The 16563-nt window shown below is 39.5% G+C and overlaps 1 protein-coding gene across 2 annotated transcripts in view; it reads right to left on the bottom strand.

Moving 5' to 3' along the window:
• The window catches only part of AQP9 (aquaporin 9), a 53594-nt gene extending 37367 nt beyond the window's left edge, over nucleotides 1-16227 (bottom strand). For both annotated transcript variants that reach the window (XM_017896424.1, XM_017896417.1), the window contains exon 1: nucleotides 15748-16227. In XM_017896424.1, coding sequence (XP_017751913.1) covers nucleotides 15748-15858 — 111 coding nt within the window. In that variant the 5' untranslated portion in view covers nucleotides 15859-16227. The remainder of the gene's footprint in view (nucleotides 1-15747) is intronic.
• Between the last annotated feature and the right edge of the window lie 336 nt (nucleotides 16228-16563).

The raw sequence follows: 16563 nt of genomic DNA on the forward strand, positions 1-16563 counted from the left end.
GTCCATCTGTGACAGACTGGATTAAGAAAATGTGGCACATATACACCATGGAATATTATGCAGCCATAAAAAAGGATGAGTTTGCGTCCTTTGTAGGGACATGGATGCAGCTGGAAACCATCATTCTTAGCAAACTATCACAAGAACAGAAAACCAAACACCACATGTTCTCACTCATGGGTGGGAACTGAACAATGAGATCACTTGGACTCGGGAAGGGGAACATCACACACTGGGGCCTATCATGGGGAGGGGGGAGGGGGGAGGGATTGCATTGGGAGTTATACTTGATATAAATGACGAATTGATGGGTGCTGACGAGTTGATGGGTGCAGCACACCAACATGGCACAAGTATACATACAAACAAACCTGCGCATTATGCACATGTACCCTAGAACTTAAAGTATAATAAAAAATAAAAATAAAAAATAAAAAGACATGGGTGCGGATATAAAGAAATGCTAGGTGTGATTGATTAATACCAATTGTGACTATTATAAGGCTTAGTTGGCTTGAGGTGGAGAATGCTATAATTTTTTTCTTTTTGGATGTCATTTTGTGTTATAGCACAAATTGCTGTAAATAAGGTGGTCATGTCTCTACACATAATGTAAAGGTTTGGATTCATATATTATTTTCTATTAAAGGGTAGAAGCAGATAAGTAGAAAAACTGCTACAACTATAGTGCTAGAGTGGAATAGGGCTAAAACCGAGGTTGGGCCTTCTACAGCAGAAGGAAGTCAGGGATGAAGGCCAAATTGAGCTGACTTTCCTGCTGCTGCTAGGAGAACACTAATTAGTGGAAAGGAATTGGGGGTAAGATTTAGAAGAAATATTTGATGAAGCTCTCATGTGTTGGAAAATAAGAGGAACCATGCTATAGCTAAAATGAAGCCAATATCGCCAATCGTTTATGCAGGACTGTTTGGAGGGCTCCTGTACTGGCATCTGCTCGGCTGTATCATCAGCCAATTAGTGAAAAAGACATAATTCCCACACCTTCTCATCCGATAAAAAGTTGGAAGAGGTTATTGGCGGTAACTAGAATTAATATTGTGGTGAGGAAAATGAGTAAATACTTGAAAAATTGATTAATATTAGGGTCTGAGTTTATATATCATATTGAGAACTCTGTGATAGATCAGGTAACAAACAGTGCTACTGGGATAAATATTGTGGAAAAGTAGTTTGAAGCTTAGTGAGAGTTGAAGAGTTTGAATTGTTATTCAATGTCAGTTTGAGATAATTATTTCTTGATCTATGAATATGTATATTGTTGCAGGAATGAGGCTGCTAATAAAGACACATACGATAGATATTTTTACATAGTATAGGTCTCAATCTTTCTTGCAGGGGTTGGCTAAGGTAGTAATAACTGGTAAGATTAAGGGAATTAGTGTTTTTATAATAGTGGTATAATACATGTTTATTACTTTTACTTGGAGTTGCAGCAATATTTTTGGTTCCTAAGACCAATGAATAGCTCTTATCCTTTAAAAGTTGAGAAAGCCGTGTTATTAGGGATGGGAGCATGAGTTAGCAGTTCTTGCATACTTTCTCAGTAGATAAGAAGTTGCAGGCTTCTATTTTTAGATCCACAATCTAATGTTTTGGTTAAACTATATTTACAGTATGCAAACCCCATAATAATCTTAGGGTTTAAGGATAATAGAAAGATAGTTGCAAGGTATATAAGTATGAATGTATTTTCTTGTGTGAACGAGGGTTTAATACTGTTAATGTAATATACAAGTGTCCCTCGTTGTGTTGTGATTAGTATATGTAGGGAGTAAAGATCTGTAATTAGTATATTAAGTCCTATAAGCATAATGTTTGATCAAAAGAGTAAAGCCATAGTGATGAAGAGTTCTATTAAGTTAATAGTAGGGGGAAAGGCAAGGTTAGTAAGACTTGCTAAAAGTCATCAAGAGGCTATTAGTGGAAGCAGTGTTTGAAGGCCTCAGATAAGTAATATAATTCAGCTATGGACTCGCTCGTAGATCAAATTTGCTAGGCAGAATAGTAAAGATGAAGTGACTCCATGGGCAATTATAAGGGTGACTGCATCTGTAAAGCTTCAAGGGGTTCGATTGAGAATAGCCATAATAACAAGTGCTGTATGGCTTACGGAGGAATATGCGATAAGTGATTTTAAGTCTGTTTGTCGTAGACAAATAGAGCTTGTCATAACTATTTCCCATAAGGATAGTATGAGGAAGGGGTAGGCTGTATATTCTGTTATGGGGTTGAGGATAAGGGTAAGCCATATAATACCGTAGCCATCTAGCTTTAGGAGTACCTCTGCAAGTACTATTGAGCTAGCAATAGGGGCTTCCACATGGGCTTTGAGGAGTTATAGGTAAAGTCCATATAGAGGTATTTTTACTATAAAAGTCATAATACATGCTAGTCCTATAAGATTATTAGATCAGGAAGTTAATAGTTCTTGGATGGTAAATATTATTATTATTATTATTATTATTATTATTATTATGTTTAGTGAACCCAAGGTATTTTGAGTATGGACAAGTGTCATAAGTAGGGGAAGAGAACTATTATAGAGTTTTTTCCAGGGGGGTCACTCATTGGAAAGGTGATGTTGGCTTGCTAGAATTGTAAGAGGTGGTAGTCAGGTTGTTAAGATTAGAAGGGGCAATGTTAGTGGGTCAGAGGAGAAAGTTAGTGAGAAGTTAGATGAATTATCATTTAATTGGGTAAGATGTAGTAGAGTAATGAGGCTGATGAATAGGCTGTGGATAGTTATGTTTATTTACATTATAGAGTCATTACAGAGTCATGTTATTGGTAACAGTATAATTGTTGGAATAGTAACTTTTAGCATTGAAGTAAATTTAGATTTTGTGCATAATCTAGGCTGTATGTGTTGGAGATTGAAACTAGTAAGGCAAGGCACACTGTGGCTTTGCAGGCAGCAAATACTAGGAGGATAATGGGTATTATGGAAGCTAGAGTGAAATGTATATTTAAAGTTAGAGTCATTATAATGAATACTGATAATATTATACCTTCTAGGAATAATAGGGATGATGATAAGTGGGATCGATAAGCTAATATTCCCAACAGTGCTATGGTGTATGCTAATATAATATTGATATAAATAAGGGGCATTTGGTAAATATGGTCTATCATAATCTAATGTGTCAAAATCATTTATTTTAACTTAAACTATCTACCAATTCAATTCAGTCAAATCCTTTTTGGGTTCATTCATAAGTCAAGCCTAGGATTAAAATGCGAATTAGTATAAGGGCTGTGCTGATTATTAGTGTCAGGTTGTTTGTTTGAAGGGCTCATGGCAGGTGCAGTAATAGAGCAATTTCTAAGCTGAGCAGAAGAAATGTGGTGACTACTGGGAAAAATTTTATGGAGAAGGGGAGGTGGCCAGAGGTTGATGAGTCGAATCCACATTCATAAGGACTGGATTTTTCTATATAAATATTAAGTTGTAGGAGTCAAAATGTAATTGCTATTAGTAATAGGGCCAGTAAGGTGTTGGTTACTAGGGCTAGAGTTACTAGGCTAATTACTCTTTTTCGAATATTATTGAAGTTTATTGATTGGAAGTCAATGGTAATGCTTATACTGAAAGAGTAGGATCCTCCTCAGTAGATAGAGACATATAAGAATAGTCATACTACATCTATGAAGTGTCAATATCAGGCAGCGGCTTCAAAGCCAAAGTGGTGGTTAGATGTAAAGTGAAATTTTAATTGGCAGAGGAGGCAGATAGTGAGAAATGTTGACCCAGTAATGACGTGAAGTCCATGAAAGCCTGTGGCTATAAAGAATGTTGAGCCATAAATTCCATCAGAGACAGTAAAAGGGGTCTTGAAATATTCTGAAACTTGTAGGAGGGTGAAGTATATGCCCAAGGTAATTGTGATGGCAACTACTTTCCATCAGGCTATGGTGAGCTCAAGTAATTGAAACTCCTGATGCAAGAATGGGGTAAGGCCACAGTGGAGAGGGTCTGAATGGCAAATGCCCCTGTGAGACAGGGCATACGCTATCCATTTCCCCGCAACCCCACTATGCCCACATCACTCATATGTGTTGTCTGTTCGGTCTCACTTAGCTTTGGAGCTGTTGACTCCTGTCTTAAGGTCTGGGAAGATGAAACCATTAAGCTTTTGGTGCCAGCGATTTCCTGGCCTTGCAGATACCATGGTGATAACACACCTGGGTTGGGATGCAATCCTAGCTCCTGAAGAAAGAATCTGTGGCTACCATCAAAGGAAGGGCTGCCTATAGGCAAAACTTTGTCTAAGGTGGTGGCCATAGTGTTTCCAAACAACGCAATCCCCATTCTTGAGAAGGGAGTCACTTTAGGGCTTACCAGAGGCTTCCCTGCTCCTATAAGGTTGTAACTGGAGGGGAAGGAGAATCCATGGCAATCTGTCAGCATGGCACTCTCTGCAAACCTAGGCCCTCCAGCCTGTGCTGTAGGTGTGTGTTAGAGAAGTCTCCCATCCGTCCTGCTCCACCTGTTTATTCCCACCTATTCAGCTTATGTGACTATAGCCTTTTGAACATATGAAGATAATAATACCAATAACAACTAATCTATCTTGAATGGTTTTTGTGAGTTAAGCACTTTCCATGCATTAGCCCACCAGTCCCCACAATGACCTATGAGTCAGGCCCTCTTCCTGTCTCCATTTTACAAACTAGGAAACCAAAGCTTAGAGAGGTTAAAACACTTACTCTCACATTCCCATAAGTGGTAAGTGCTGGGGCCAAGGTTTGACTGCACATGATTTTGACCAGCAATGGGTGAAAGAGGAAATATTCACATGGCATTTTAGCCATGGTGAGGCGCTGTCACGCACTTTACTTCTGTGAGTCCTCCCAATACTTCATCCCCAGTTAAAAACTGAAAGTTTGAGTGACTTGATACAAGACATATTGCAAATAGGTGACAGTTTCTGAATCTGGAGCCAGATTCTTTCATTCCCATCCCAGTGTTCCTCCTGTGACAACTGCTGCTGCCTCTGTGGGTCAGCCTGTTTCCTTTATTAGCACAGAGTGCAGATTTATGCACAGCTTTCCCGTCAGTTAGTTTTCCAACTGCAAAATAAAACTTTCTCAGTCATAACAAAAATAGTCACAAAGAACCAAGACTGAAACCTGGATCTTCTGGCTAAAAATAAAGTATGTGGTGGCATGCAGCCTGAGAGAATATCAGCATAAGATCAATCACCCAAGAACCAGCTGTACTTGAAAAGAGGCAATAAGAGGGCAGGCTCATAAAAACAGAGGAATCTGCAATGTGAGACCCAGGTGAATGGGAACATGGCCAGCCTCAGTGCTCTCCAAGCAGAAAAAAGTACCAAGAACCAACTCAAAGCTCAGAAAGGAGAGGTGATTGAACTCCACCATCTCTACTGGGCTGAAAAGAACAATGCTCTCCTTTTCTGACCCCGCCAGGCATTCACATCGCTCAACTCATCCCAAATGCTGACCTGGATGTGAAGTTGATCACCATCCCAAGGGCCAGAATAAGAAACGAATGAAGCATTTATTAATTAAGTTGTGTGTGTTTGCATTAGGATAACTGTGACTCTGAGTGGGCTGTGTGTGAGTGGGGGTTGCTGAGAACAGTTCTCCCTGTACCCACAGGGCCCAACAGTGCCAAGGCCACCTCCTATCACTCTCAACCTGGGAGATCTCTGCAGACGGAGGAGTTCTGAGGATTGATGTGTTTCCAGGGTCTGCAAATCTCAAAGTATGTTTCACAGATCATTAGTCCCATGAGATGCTCCTCAAAAAAGGGGTTTGTGGTTAAGTAGAGCTGAAGACAGCTTTACATTCTGTTCCCCTCTTAGAGATTTATAGAGAACATTAAAGGCTCTGATAATTCCTGCAGTTGAGAAAACTGCTTATTTTTGTTTAACTCAGTGTTTCCCAAGCATATTTGGGAAGGACCGCATATTTTCTTTCACTTAATTCTTATTTGCATCTTTTGGAGCTAGTGTTTTTCAGAACAGATTTTGAGCAACTCCCTAAAAAAAATGCTTTGAAAAGGCATACTCTACTGGGTGAACTCTCTCATGGGGAGGAAGAGGGTGAAGAAAATACACATGAATATGTACAATTTTTAAAATTTCAAAAGGGTATACAATAGAATATAAGAAATGTGTTTCCTTCCCACCCCAGATTTTAAATATTATTCTCCACAGGTAACTAATATCAATACTTTCTGGTATGTTGTCAAAAAGATGTGCATGTGCCTGTGTGTGTGTGTATGTGTGTGTGTGTTTATACAGGTGAGGGTATTTAACACATACCATTTCTGCCTGCTTTTTCTACTTGAGTAGCTTAGAGTATTTTCATATTAGCATGTAAACCTTCTATTTAATGGCAAAATAGGAGTCTTGCATAGATGCACCCCCATTTCTTTAACCAATCACCTGTTGATAGAAGCATAGGGTTTTTGGGAGGTATTCTCATAACAAAGCTTGAGTTTCCAGACAGACTCTAAGGCATGTGCGCTGAGAAGGGACTAAGCCCTCAAGTCCTTTATGGTCTTGACTGACTGTTCCAGGCTTATATCTTAGCATGATCAGCCAAGATACCAAGATGGAGAAAAGGGCAGGGGGCAGGGCAGGCACACTTTGCTGGCATAGTTTCTCTTAAATCATTTGCTTTGCTTAGAAGTTTCAGTGAACTCAGCAATCCTGCCCCAGACATGAAATTAGGTGCCTGCTGGAGGTATAGTGGGCACCTAATTTCTTCACGGCTGAACTGCCTCAGCCATTTGAACCATCTGTGGGTTGTTAGGTCACTTTCACAAGGCTGATGAGTAAAGAAGGGCCAACTTCTGTTCTCATTACCATGTTTTCCTTTCTTGTCATGTAATGAGAACATGTTGCAATGGGCTTCGTCACTAAAGAAAAACTAACCAAACCCACTTCTGGAAAGTAGAAAAAAAAATACTTCCCCTTTGAAAGTCAATGAAAACAGTGAGTTTTCTGGGTAAAATTAAAATTCACAATCAGAAGCAGAATCCTGTTTGGCAGAATCAAGTCTGGCTCCGGGAGTCTGCAACCTTTAGATCAATGATTCAGAACGGACTTTTCTACCAAGCGCCTTAAACTGTGAGATTTCCCAGGCGAGCCTGGTCCTCCGCGTTCATTGCCGACAGGAGGAAGTCTGTAGGAAAATTCTCCCTCAGCTGCTACTGACTCAAAGTCTAAGGATGTCAGAAGAGCCGGCCTCGTTTGTAGGAAGCACGAGGTCTCTCAGTCATTCATGGTCACAGGTCCCAGTTTGGGAGAAAGGGCACAGAGCGCTGTTCTTTTGGGAGAGTGCTTTTCAACAGGCACCTGCATCCCCCAGGCTTCTCTTTTCAGTTTGCCACTTCACAGTAATCATTTCTGGCTGGCGATATACCTGGGGAACCCAGCAGAAACAAATGCAGACCTGCTCTGGAAGAACAAATCCACAGCTCAGGCCACGTGGAATTCCCACAGGGAAAAATAAATCTCCCTGAAGAATTTACAATACAGATGTATAAAACACTAAAGGAAAAGATCCTTTATGAATAAGAGTCAGTAGATAAAATAGGCAGAATGATTCACTCCCCCAAAACTCGAGATGACAGAACAGGTTTAAAATATTATAAATATATTAGGCTTTGGTGAGTTAAGGAAATGAAAGAAATAAGCACATAAGAAAAGAAACTAAAAAAAGAAAAAAAAAAACCAAACAAAACATATAGAGATGAAAACATAATGAAACTAAAGACTCAATGAATGTGTTAAACAGAAGATTAGATAGAACCAAATAGGGAATTGGTGAACTGAAAGATAGATTTGAAACAACTGTACAAAATTCAGCATGGATTAAGAGAATAAGAGAGGAAATATGAAAAAAATGGTTGAGACTTAAAAAAATGACAAGGTCAAACATGCACACCAATAGGAGTTCTAAAAGGAGAAAATAGACTGAGGGAAAGACAAGGTAATAAAGATGAAAATTTTCCAGAATTGGTAAAAATTGTAACTCTTTAAACTGAAGATAAAAAATGAGTTAAGCACTAGAAATAAGTTCACCTCTAGTCACATTATGGTGAAATTTCAAAATAAAAAACAAAACTCTTATTAGTTACCAGATAAATTCAGATTACTAAGGAACAAAATGAGACCAACAGGCTTGTCAGCAGCAATAATAGAGACATTGGAATGACACCTGAAAAATGCCAAGCAAAAATAATTATCAACCTGAAATGTATCAGCTAATTTATCATTCAACCTTGAGCATAAAATAGACACATTCAGACAAAGACTGAGAAAGTTCATCTGTCACACACCCTTCCTGAAAAATTTTCTAAAGGAAGAACTGCAAGAAGGAGATAGAACCCAAGAGAAAGTAGTGAGTGTATGCAGTAATGATTAGCAAATAAACCAGTAAATGATAGGAATGCATTTTTACATAAGCAAATAAAAATAAGTATTTATTTTAAAACACCAGTAATAACCATAATAATGAGGGAAAAATTTATTAGACAACAATGACATGTAAGATGGAGTGGTTGATTGGAATTAGGATTTTTTAAAGTTTCTATGTTGTTCAGAAGAAAAATTGATTTACTTAAATATATATATATGTAATTTTTTTTTTTTTTTGGACACAAAGTCTTGCTTTGTTGCCCAGGCTGGAGTGCTTTGGCACAATCTCCACCTCCCAGGTTCAAGCAATTCTCCTGCCTCAGCCTCCTGAGTAGCTGGGATTACAAGTGCGCACCACTATGCCTGGCTAATTTTTGTGTTTTTGGTAGAGACCAGGTTTCACCATGTTGGCCAGGCTGGTTTTGAACTCCTGACCTCAGGTGATCCACCCGCCTCAGCCTTCCAAAGTGCTGGGATTATAGACATGAGCTATTGCACCCAGCCTAAGGGTAAATACTTTAATAGAAAGGGCACACAGAGGAGAAAAGGCAAGAATAAAGAAAGCTGATCAACTCAATAGGAGGACATAAGGAAGATCAAAGCAGAAATTACTGAAGTGGAAAACAAAGAAACTTCTAACTTCTTTTTAAAATTTGAAAAGAGGATGTCACCTCAGATATAGTAGAGATTTTTTTTGTTTGTTTTTTTTGAGTTGGAGTCTTGCTCCATCACCCAGGCCAGAGTGCAGTGGCACAATCTCAGCTCACTGCAACCTCCGCCTCCCGGGTTCAAGCAATTCTCCTGCCTCAGCCTCCTGAGTAGCTAGGACTACTGGTGTATGCCATCATGCCCAGCTAATTTTTGTATTTTTAGTAAAGATGGGGTTTCACCATATTGACCAAGCTGGTCTCGAACTCCTGACCTCTTGATCCACCCGCCTCGGCCTCCCAAAGTGCTGGGATTACAGGCATGAGCCACTGCGCCTGGCCAGAACTGTAACTTTTAAAGAAATTTTTTCTTGTCATCTGTCCATCCCTCTCTTTTTTCATGCACATGCTGAGTAATCTTCAAGAAATAGATAACCCCCATTTTACACAAAGTGCTCCAGAAAATAGAAAAAAAAGGGAAAATTTTGATTCATTTCATGAGTCTAATATAACCTTGGTAATAAAAGTAGAAAGAGAACAACAACAACAAACAATGTTCTCAACAACAAAAAAATGATATATGAGGTAGTGCAAATTTGGACAAACAGAACAATGGCTCTGAGTAGTCCAGATACAGAACCACATACACGTGTGAACAGGTATATGATAGGAATGTCATCACAATCAGTGGAGAAAAGATAGACTGTCAAAATTGGTCCTGGGTCAATTGTCTATCCTTCCAGACATAGATAATAGGCCCCAATCCCACATCATACACCAAATGCATTCTAATTATTTAAAGACACAAATATGAAAAGCAAAATATTAAAAGTCAATAAGAAAACACAAAATACTTTAATGTATGGATTTAAAATAAATACAAATATCCTATAACAATTAAGAAAAAGTAAAGTATCCCAAAGAGAAATGTGCAGAGGCTTTAATCAGGCAATTTACAAAAGAGGCACCTAAACATTTAGTAAATATACGAAAAGATAATCACTGCACTGGAATTGAGTACAATTACTAGTGAAATTCCATTTTTCTATCTGTCAAATTAGCAACATATAAAAGTTGGATGATATCAAGGGAGGTTGAGTATATGCTAAATGGGAACTCATGTCGCTGCTGGAAGTACAACTTTGAAATCACTCTGGAGAGCGATTTTATAATTCACATAAAGTTGAGAATGCACATACCCTAGGACCACCAGGTCCTCTTCTAGGTATATACTCCAGAGAAACTCTTGAACATGTGTACAGGGAGACACGTACCAAGATGTTCAATGCAGCAGTCTTGGTAATTGTAATCAATAGCGAGAAGGCGATGGATACATAAGCCAGCCATACATGTTCCCAAATTAATAAATTTCAGAAAGTGTCTCTGGGGAAAAGTCTCAGACTGGAGGAGGTGTACAAGCTATGAAGCTATATATGTAAATTTTTAAACATATAAAACTATAATATACTTATAGACAACTGTAGTAAAAGTTCAAAAGCATATATTAGAATGTTAACTGCAGCATGGTTAAGAGAAACTGGAGAGATTTGATTCTAATCCCAGCTCCATCACACACTTGCTTGTGGTCAAGTCACTTAACCATACTAAGTCCTAATTTCCTCATCTATAAAATGAGAGCAATATCTTTATCTCATTAGATTTAGTTTAGATTTAGTTTAAGGATCAAAGTGTCTGGGGTATAGAGTATGCTCAGTGTTAACCTTCTTTGCCCTCTCTTTTCCTTGTCATCATACTTGACAGGAGAGAATCTCGGGTCTTTAAACTCTTGCTTCAAGGTAAGGATCTGAGGAGAATCCTCAGTGTTGAGCACTTCTGCACATTGATTTAGAACCTCAGACATTCTTAAAGGGACAGAACTCCCAAGTACAGAAGTACCAATCCTTGAAGGACTGAGCATTGAACATAAATCATAATAACAAGAGGCAGGTGAAACTGACTGTAGACATCCTCTAATGTTCTGCTGTGGTGGAAAGAGCTTTTGATAAAATTCTGCAAGACTGTGGGTGTCTGTTCTCTCATCTGAAAAATGCAAGGGTCAGGCAACAGAGGCCATCTTATTCCAAAGCTTCTGAGTGAGGGCCCGAGGATGGTGGATACCTGCACGACGTGGACAGACAAACCACCCACAGACAGAATCATCCAGGGTACTGCTGACAGCAGGGGCTTCTGATCTATTATCTATTGGCCAACTGACAGCTCTAACTCTGTGTGACCCTCAGTCCTGGGCACCCTAGACTTGGAGAGACGGATGGTTTTGTAAAATAGCAAGCTAGAAGAACTAAGCATGGAGGAAACAGAGAAAGAACAGGTGGCTGTTAAGCCAGAAAGCAAGAGAGAGAAGTTATGGGATCTCTTGAGGCCCACTTTCCTGTAGGTCCTTTGCTCTGAACCAAAAGAGTGGTCTTGAGGAGAACCTAGAAAACAGAAATACTAGAGGAAAAATACAGTGCAATGCATGGTCAGTGAGTTTATCAGAGCTGTAAAGACATCACTGAGCCACCTCAGAATCCTGGTGTTACTTGAGGTTTGAATGTGTTTGTAGGTGGTGAAGAGATCCCAAGACTCTGCTAGCAGATCTTCTACAAAATGTCCCTACCACCATCACGTCTGTTCTATAAAATCATCTTTTGACACTGCTATTGTATTTTAGGCTGTAAAATTTGTCAAGTTTTCTTGGGCTTTCACATGAAAGGAGTTAATTCTCATCAAATGATGGTATTAGGAAATGACTGGAGTCAAGATAACAAGCCCAGCTCTTTCATTCAAGGGCTGATAAGTCTCTTAATTATGTTACACTTGTGTCTCCATCTGGCAAAACACAGTTGATCGCTCTCCTTTCTCTCTCTTCAGGAAACATATAAACAGAAACAAGAATTTGGATGAGTGAATACTCTGTGCTGCTCGAGGGAAGAGCACAGTGGAAGTCCAAGGGTGAGTGTGTGCCCAGGGCAGGTCAACTGGGCTCTGGGCTGATTCCTGGGATGCATGATTACATCAGCCTCTGCTCAGCTTCTCCACCAATAAAAAGGGCCAGTGATATCTGCCCACCCTTATCTCAGAGCTCTCCTGCCAGTACCTGGGCATTCCAAATAATGTATTAGACCAAAATTGTCCTGGATTCTGCCCTGCAAAGTGAATGTCTCCTTTAATTTGGCTTACGAACTTTCTGATTTCACTCTAAATCCTGACCATAGATTCTTTTGTCTCAAATGCTCCCTAAGATAGAATAGACCTACTTCAAGATCTGAACAAACTTTGTAATAATAATTTTAGCCCTAGGGTGTCTATAACCAGCATATCTGATTGAGAATCCTCTCAAAATGGAGTAACAAACTCTGTGACCCCAGCAAGGAGGGACACTTTCTCACCCAGTCCTGGCAGAAGGTAGGAGCAGGAAGAAGGGAACACTGCAGTGTCTGAAATTTCTCACACACAATCAACCATCCCCGTCCTTCCTTCCTCCTTCCTGTACTGCCCACTCCCCTATTTCCTCCATAGTCTGTGTTCCGGGATACTTTCTTTCTATTTCCTTCAGGGCACTCAAGGTAAAGATCAAGGGTACTACTTTTAGCAGAAGTACTTGCATTTTTTTCCATTCTAAGAGATACTAAAAGTTAGACCTCTAATGTGGAAGTTTGACAGGATGAGAAAAGAATTTAGGATCTGTCCGTCTGCACAGTATGTTATCTACTCAAAAGTCTAGCCCTGGAAGCCTGTCCTTCCACCTTAGGAGGAAATGGGGCTGCTTGCTGGGTTGTCACTTCAGCATCTTTTTTTTTTTTTTTTTTTTTTTGAGACGGAGTCTCGCTCTTTCGCCCAGGCTGGAGAGCAGTGGCCCGATCTCAGCTCACTGCAAGCTCCGCCTCCCGGGTTCACGCCATTCTCCTGCCTCAGCCTCCCGAGTAGCTGGGACTACAGGCGCCCGCCACCTCACCAGGCTAGTTTTTTTTTGTATTTTATAGTAGAGACGGGGTTTCACTGTGTTAGCCAGGATGGTCTCGATCTCTTGACCTCGTGATCCGCCCGTCTCGGCCTCCCAAAGTGCTGGGATTACAGGCTTGAGCCACCGCGCCCGGCCTACTTCAGCATCTTAAATAAGATGAGCTCTGTATCAAAGAATCCTGAAAAGTTTGAAGAGAGAGGAGAACATATAAAGTAGTAGGAGTGAGCATAGTTCCTGTGAGAAATGACTAGACATGACTAGAGAATCTGTGAAGTTCAGCCTAAGGAAGAGATCAGCGTTTTGCATTGCAAACTTTCCCCCGACACTAGTAAAGGTGAAAGGCCTACCTATCCCGATGACTAAAAGCCCACATTAGAGCTAGCTTTTTGGCTTATGACTTAATTGTTGTTGGTTTTAATTGTAGTTTATAAAGAATTTTTCATGGACCTTCTTTTCTCTTAATGCTACCAGTAGGCCTTATCAATCCTTTACACCAACTGCTCCCAATCTTTTGGCACCAGGGATCACCTGTACCAGTCTGTGGCCTATAGGTTGGGGACCCCTAATTTATACCATGGTGTGGATTAGTTTGAGATGCTCCCCATAAGAGCAGTTTTTGAAAGAAGGGAAAAAAATAGCACCAGACTCCCAAGGTCGAGGGAAAAAACCGATCTCACATGTTTAAAGGACTGAGTCCTTCATATCCTCTGCCATCTTTTTAATGCTCCCCTCCCCTTTGCCTTATCAATATACAAAGCTTTTTACTAGAAAATACAAGGCACAATGCACATTCTCTAATAAAGCAGAAACAATTACTTTGGATAAACTTTGAGCAAAACCATGTAGATTTCTTGGTTTAAAAAAATTGTGTTTGTGCAGGAACTTTTTGTTTATACATCCCCCCAAGCTCCAACAAAACTGAAGATGATAATCAAGGTTGCCGATTTTATTAGGGTTCACTTTAGAAAATAAACGTATGGTATAAATGGAAATTAAATATTCTTTATCCAGAAGATATAAGGTTTAATTTTTCAACAGACAATATCAAGATGTTCTTTATTAAACCCCCACCTTGTGTAGTGGGGAAGACACAAGACCAGTTGAGCAGTGAACTGCTGAAAGCAACTTTCACTTACAATGCAGAAAGCATGAGATTATGAAACAGGTTTTTCTTAAGAAATAAAGAAGGTTTTAAACTTTTTGGTTGCAAAAAAAAAAAAAAAAAAAAAAAAGGATATGTAGTTCACTTCCTCCTCTGTTTTCCGCAGAGCACTAAGAATTGTAACTGAATTTGCTTCACTTTTCTGACACACTCGTCACTGTGAGGCTGTAACCAGTCTGTACTGACAACTGCTTTCCTCTTTGGGGCCAGATTATCAGGTAACATGACAGAGGGGTCTCAGTCTCCCTAAGAAAGATTTTCCAGTAAGCAGTGACTGGGAATCATAAGAATCATTGACTTTTATCTTCTCTCTTTTCCTTCTAACTCCTCTTACTACATTATGACAGTGAGTGTGGTCAGAGCAGCCAACAATGAATGCCAAGGGAAGATGAGGAGTGCAAGAAATTGTCCATAGCTCCCTGAAAATACTTTAACGAATCTGGTCTAATGTGTCTCTCAGAGACCAGAAAATTTATGACTGTCTCTTCACGTTACACTAGTTCAATATTTTGAGTTCACATTTGTTTCTCAATCTTGGCTTAGCTGATGCATTCTGAGCTTATTCTTCTAAATTATTATGTATTTGCCCAAAAGCAAAGAACTTTTAATGCACAGAGTTTATGGGCTACTCTCTATAACTTTAAGGAAAATGAAATTATTTATACCTGGAGTAGGAAATCCTTAAGTAGGATTAAAAAAAAAAAAACCAGTTGAAATCAATAGTTGCCACATGATAATACATTTCTATTCACAAATGGTCTGGCTCCAGGTAAAACTTCAGGATACAGAGAATGCTAGAACGTGCAGCAAAATGAAAGCCCAGACTACTTAAGTAAACTTTCCAGTCTCTTGTTAATAGCTGAGTAAATCTCTGGGCAATCCTCAAGAGGTTCTTAGAAGTCATCCCTCGTTTATATCTAGAAGTTTCTTGTAATTGTCTTGTAAATCTCCAAAGATCTTTAGAGATTACTTTACTTCAAATAGAGACAAAAAATGATACAAAACTAAGCTGGACTATTGCCTGGCACACTATTTCTACCTAGTGCAATTTTTAGTTTCTTACAAATCAAGTGATCTGACAGCACAATACTTGTCAAGCACTTGTCATACTGGGATGTCTCTTGCCATCCATATACGTATTTTTGCCAACCATGTTTATTGACTATTGATGCTTATTCCAGGTGACCAAGTCACCCCAATGCTTAGAGGAAGCAAGCAGTGTACAAATCAGTTAATCAATGAAAACATTGTCTAATGACTGCCTCTTAAATCACAACGCCATTTTAGAGTATAAGTAAATACCTGAAATAAAGAAGGCACTTCACACACTCCCTCTCTTCCGTTTCCGTCAACTTTTGTGGACAAATGCAATGGGTAATTGAAAACTTAATATCACAACCACTAAATAGTCAAACAGCCTTTAGTAACTTGTTGCTTCCTGGAAGAGATGAATCTGATAATTAACTTAAAGAAAACAAACCGAACAGAACTCTCCACTACCAGCCTGGCAGCTAGGGAGGCAGTATTGGGTCTGAATCGAGGAAATCAGGAACTACTTACAATCATGATGAACGTGCCCAAGAACTCAGAGAGGGTTTCTTTCGCTAAGCTGCTCTTCAAGACCAGTCTCTGCTTGAAGCTTTTCCCCTTTTCTGCTTTCTCTGGCTGCATCTTGGGGCTTCTCTGAGGACTCCTGTTTCCGCCAATGCCTACCTGTTGTGGTCCTCACTTTCACAGCCACATGAAAATGGACGTTTTGACAGTGGCTCACAGATTCCTGGAGATGTCTGGTGAGAGTCTCTGACGTACAAATGCCGTTCCAATTAGAGGCTGTGGCTTAATCGTCTTCTGGTGGAACTGTCATTCCCTGTTCGCTGCTATTTGTTTGAATCCGCGACTTAGAACCTGAAATCCCCAAAATGATCCTTTTTGTACCTGATAGATTAATCATTACCTTTATTCTCAAGGTACGTTTTTCTCTGTTGGTTTTTTTCAAGAGATGAGAAAAGAGATGTGCTGGTTGTGTTGCCAAACCACAGTGATGGGCCCTTGTCCAGAAAAGATTTGCATGTTACACAATTGCAGGCTTCTGATTTTTTTTTTTCTCATTCAGAAGTGGGTGGTTGGAGTGTAGTTTGGAATTGTCAAATCAGGTGTAGATATGTCCAATGTAAACATTCTTTTCTGAAAAAGGTTTTTATTGCAAAATGAAGAATTTGAAGAAAATATAGATTTATCACCCTAGAAGATTCATCACTCTTGTTTTCTTCCAGTATCATTTCAGTGACTTCATGATACCACTCTGAGGTTAGTAAGAACCACAGAGGCCATCCTAGAGATAGAGAAATTAACATACAGGGAGACCATTGCAAGTTT

This window comes from Rhinopithecus bieti, unplaced genomic scaffold (assembly GCF_001698545.2).
Source record: "Rhinopithecus bieti isolate Rb0 unplaced genomic scaffold, ASM169854v2 scaffold_947, whole genome shotgun sequence".
Classification (NCBI taxonomy): Eukaryota; Metazoa; Chordata; class Mammalia; order Primates; family Cercopithecidae; genus Rhinopithecus; species Rhinopithecus bieti.